We start from the raw sequence: 2,504 nt of genomic DNA, 5'->3' as shown, positions 1-2,504 counted from the left end.
TATAATTTTTGCCTGATTTAAAATTGCTATTTTTTCATTTGTTCTCTTCTCTATACCTGAGATATGGCCCCTTTTTCCCTTTATGTAAAGAACAAGTAAATAGTTTGGACACAACTGCAAAGACGTTCCCTGCACTTTATTGGCATGTGAAAATTGTAGATTCAAGATTAAGGCAGCAGAACCACAAATATATAAAAGAAAGCAGTAAAGCACCATATGTGAAAAAATAATATGTGTTAATCCTTTTGTCTCTCAAAATAGCCCTTTTTACTCTATTGACAGCTTTAAAATTTTGATATACCCTTAAGTAGATTCATTACATAGTTTCCTTAAATGGCTTTGTACAGTTTTGAAGGAGTTCCAAGCGATGGTGAGCTGTGCTGGTCGCTTTGCTTTCAGTTTTTGGTTCAAATAATTTTAATTGGGTTGAGATTAGGTGATTTTGGAGAAAACGGAGCCGAGGTCAGGGAAAGAGTCAAAGGTCAGAAGCCAGGAAGTCACGTCAGGTATAGAGGGAGAAAGCGGAGCCGAGGTCAGGGAACGAGCCGGAGATCAGAAGCCTAGGGAAAATGTCAGCGTCAGGGGAGCGGGAAGAGAAGGGTCACTTGGGTCCAGGGTAAAAGGGCAAGATCAGAACGAGTACTTATGGGAATCAGAGTACTCACTGAAGAGCAGGAACAACAACCGACAGCATTCCGGGTGGGATTGCTTCATTATGAAGCCGAGCAATAACTAGGAACAAGGCTCCTGGAGACAGGCTCTTCCCAACACCCGTGCAGTACCCGAGACCGGAAACAACCTGTCCACTGGCATGATACAAAACAGAGCATTGGCTCTGCTAGGGAGCAGAGCACCTTGGATAAGAACAGGCACGTAAGGAATATAGCATACCCGTAAAGGATATAGTGTGTCACAGTTACTTCTTATTCTAGGCATTGAAGCAGATGATATCTGTAATTTTTAGTTGAAGCTTCCTACTAGTAACATTGTCATAGTCCTACTGTGCAGTGAGCAACACCAGCCTCTTAATACTCAGGATCAATGAGATCAGAAGAAATAAATTATGTGTTCTAATAATCTAATACTATTTTATGTGATGTGGTATACCTTTAATTTGTTACTCACTAAACAGATATAACCTAACACTACATAAAAGGGTAAGTCTAAAAGTTTATTGCTGACTGATTCATTGTATTCCTGATCTTGCACTATAAGATATTGAAAACTAATGACTTTTCTTGTTCCTCTGTATTCAGGTTAACAATCTCACTGAGGGCTCAGACTTTTTTCTCCTAGGATTTCAAAGAGGCCAATACTTAACTATTTTTTTTATATGTCTTCTCCTGGTGGTTTACTGTGGGACAATATGTGGGAATCTCCTGATCATCACCCTGGTGTCCATCAGTAAGAACCTCCACACTCCAATGTACTTCTTCATCTCACAACTGTCCATCAGTGACATCTTGTTACCCACAGATATTGTACCTAAGATGTTGAACATCCTATTGAATAATGGGGGAACCATTACTGTTAATGGTTGTATTACTCAGTTTTATTTTTTCTGTGCATCAGAAGCTTTTGAATGTTTCCTCCTCACGGTGATGTCTTACGACAGATATGTGGCCATCTGTAATCCCCTTCGTTACACCACAGTCATGACAAGTGACCGCTGTGTGATATTAGCTGCCATTTGTTGGATGTTGGGTTTTTCTATTACACTTATGTACTGTATAACAATATCGATGCTGACCTTCTGTGGACCAAACATCATTGACCATTTCTTCTGTGATCTTGTTCCTTTACTAGAAAGTGCCTGCTCTAGTACTTATACTATTGAGTTGGAGGTCTTTATAATGTGTTTCCCAATACTCTTCATCCCTCTCACAGTGATTATTGTATCTTATATTAATATAATTGTCACTATCTTACAGTTCCAGTCCAATATCAGTAGACAGAAAGCCTTCTCCACCTGTAGCTCTCACCTCATTGTGGTCTCCATATTCTACACTACTTTATTAAGTGTTTATATGTTTCCTAAAGGAGAACAGTCCATAAACTTTAGTAAAATCCTATCCCTGCTATACACTGTATTTACTCCATTGATCAACCCAATTATATACAGTCTAAGGAATAAGGACATCAAAAAAGCTCTACAGGAAATGATCAATAAATGTGCAATATTCTCTAGATGAAGTTAATTGGGTGGAAAGTATGTTTCATGAATTTTGTTATCAGATGGATTTTCTTTACACTCATAAATTATACACTGTGCTTTTAGGGAGGTTTTCTGTTTTCAATGTAAAAATATCAGGAATGAAAAATTGGGCCCTTGGTTGTTGCGGAGAGAAAGGAGCAAGAGGAACGGGATCACGGGGATATGGTTTGATATGGAGAGAGACACTCAGCTATTCCAGACACAGGAAGGGGAGGAGGCTACCAGTCAGTCTGAAAAAGATGAATAACATGATGTCACACCACATCAAAAGAAAACATGTGAAAGTGAA

The 2,504-nt window shown here is 38.9% G+C and overlaps 1 protein-coding gene across 1 annotated transcript; it reads left to right on the top strand.

The window, feature by feature from the left end:
* Positions 1 to 333: 333 nt before the first annotated feature.
* LOC142302879 (olfactory receptor 1500-like) lies at positions 334 to 2,192 on the top strand. Its single transcript, XM_075343984.1, has 3 exons — positions 334 to 506; positions 1,133 to 1,157; positions 1,257 to 2,192. The coding sequence occupies exons 1-3, from the start codon at positions 334 to 336 to the stop codon at positions 2,190 to 2,192; spliced, it is 1,134 nt and encodes a 377-aa protein (XP_075200099.1).
* Positions 2,193 to 2,504: the final 312 nt, after the last annotated feature.

Source organism: Anomaloglossus baeobatrachus, chromosome 4 (genome assembly GCF_048569485.1).
Source record: "Anomaloglossus baeobatrachus isolate aAnoBae1 chromosome 4, aAnoBae1.hap1, whole genome shotgun sequence".
Taxonomy (NCBI): Eukaryota; Metazoa; Chordata; class Amphibia; order Anura; family Aromobatidae; genus Anomaloglossus; species Anomaloglossus baeobatrachus.
The sequence above is the reverse complement of the archived record's forward strand: the minus strand, read 5'-3'. Positions and strand labels throughout refer to the sequence as shown.

Excerpts from the sequence above, each read along its gene's own strand:
- LOC142302879 (XM_075343984.1), top strand. The coding sequence starts at position 334 with ATGGCTTTGTACAGTTTTGAAGGAGTTCCAAGCGATGGTGAGCTGTGC. Across the intron at positions 507-1,132 it reads AAGCCAGGAAGTCACGTCAG|ATATAACCTAACACTACATA; the intron begins GTATAGAGGGAG and ends CTCACTAAACAG. Across the intron at positions 1,158-1,256 it reads ACCTAACACTACATAAAAGG|GTTAACAATCTCACTGAGGG; the intron begins GTAAGTCTAAAA and ends CTCTGTATTCAG.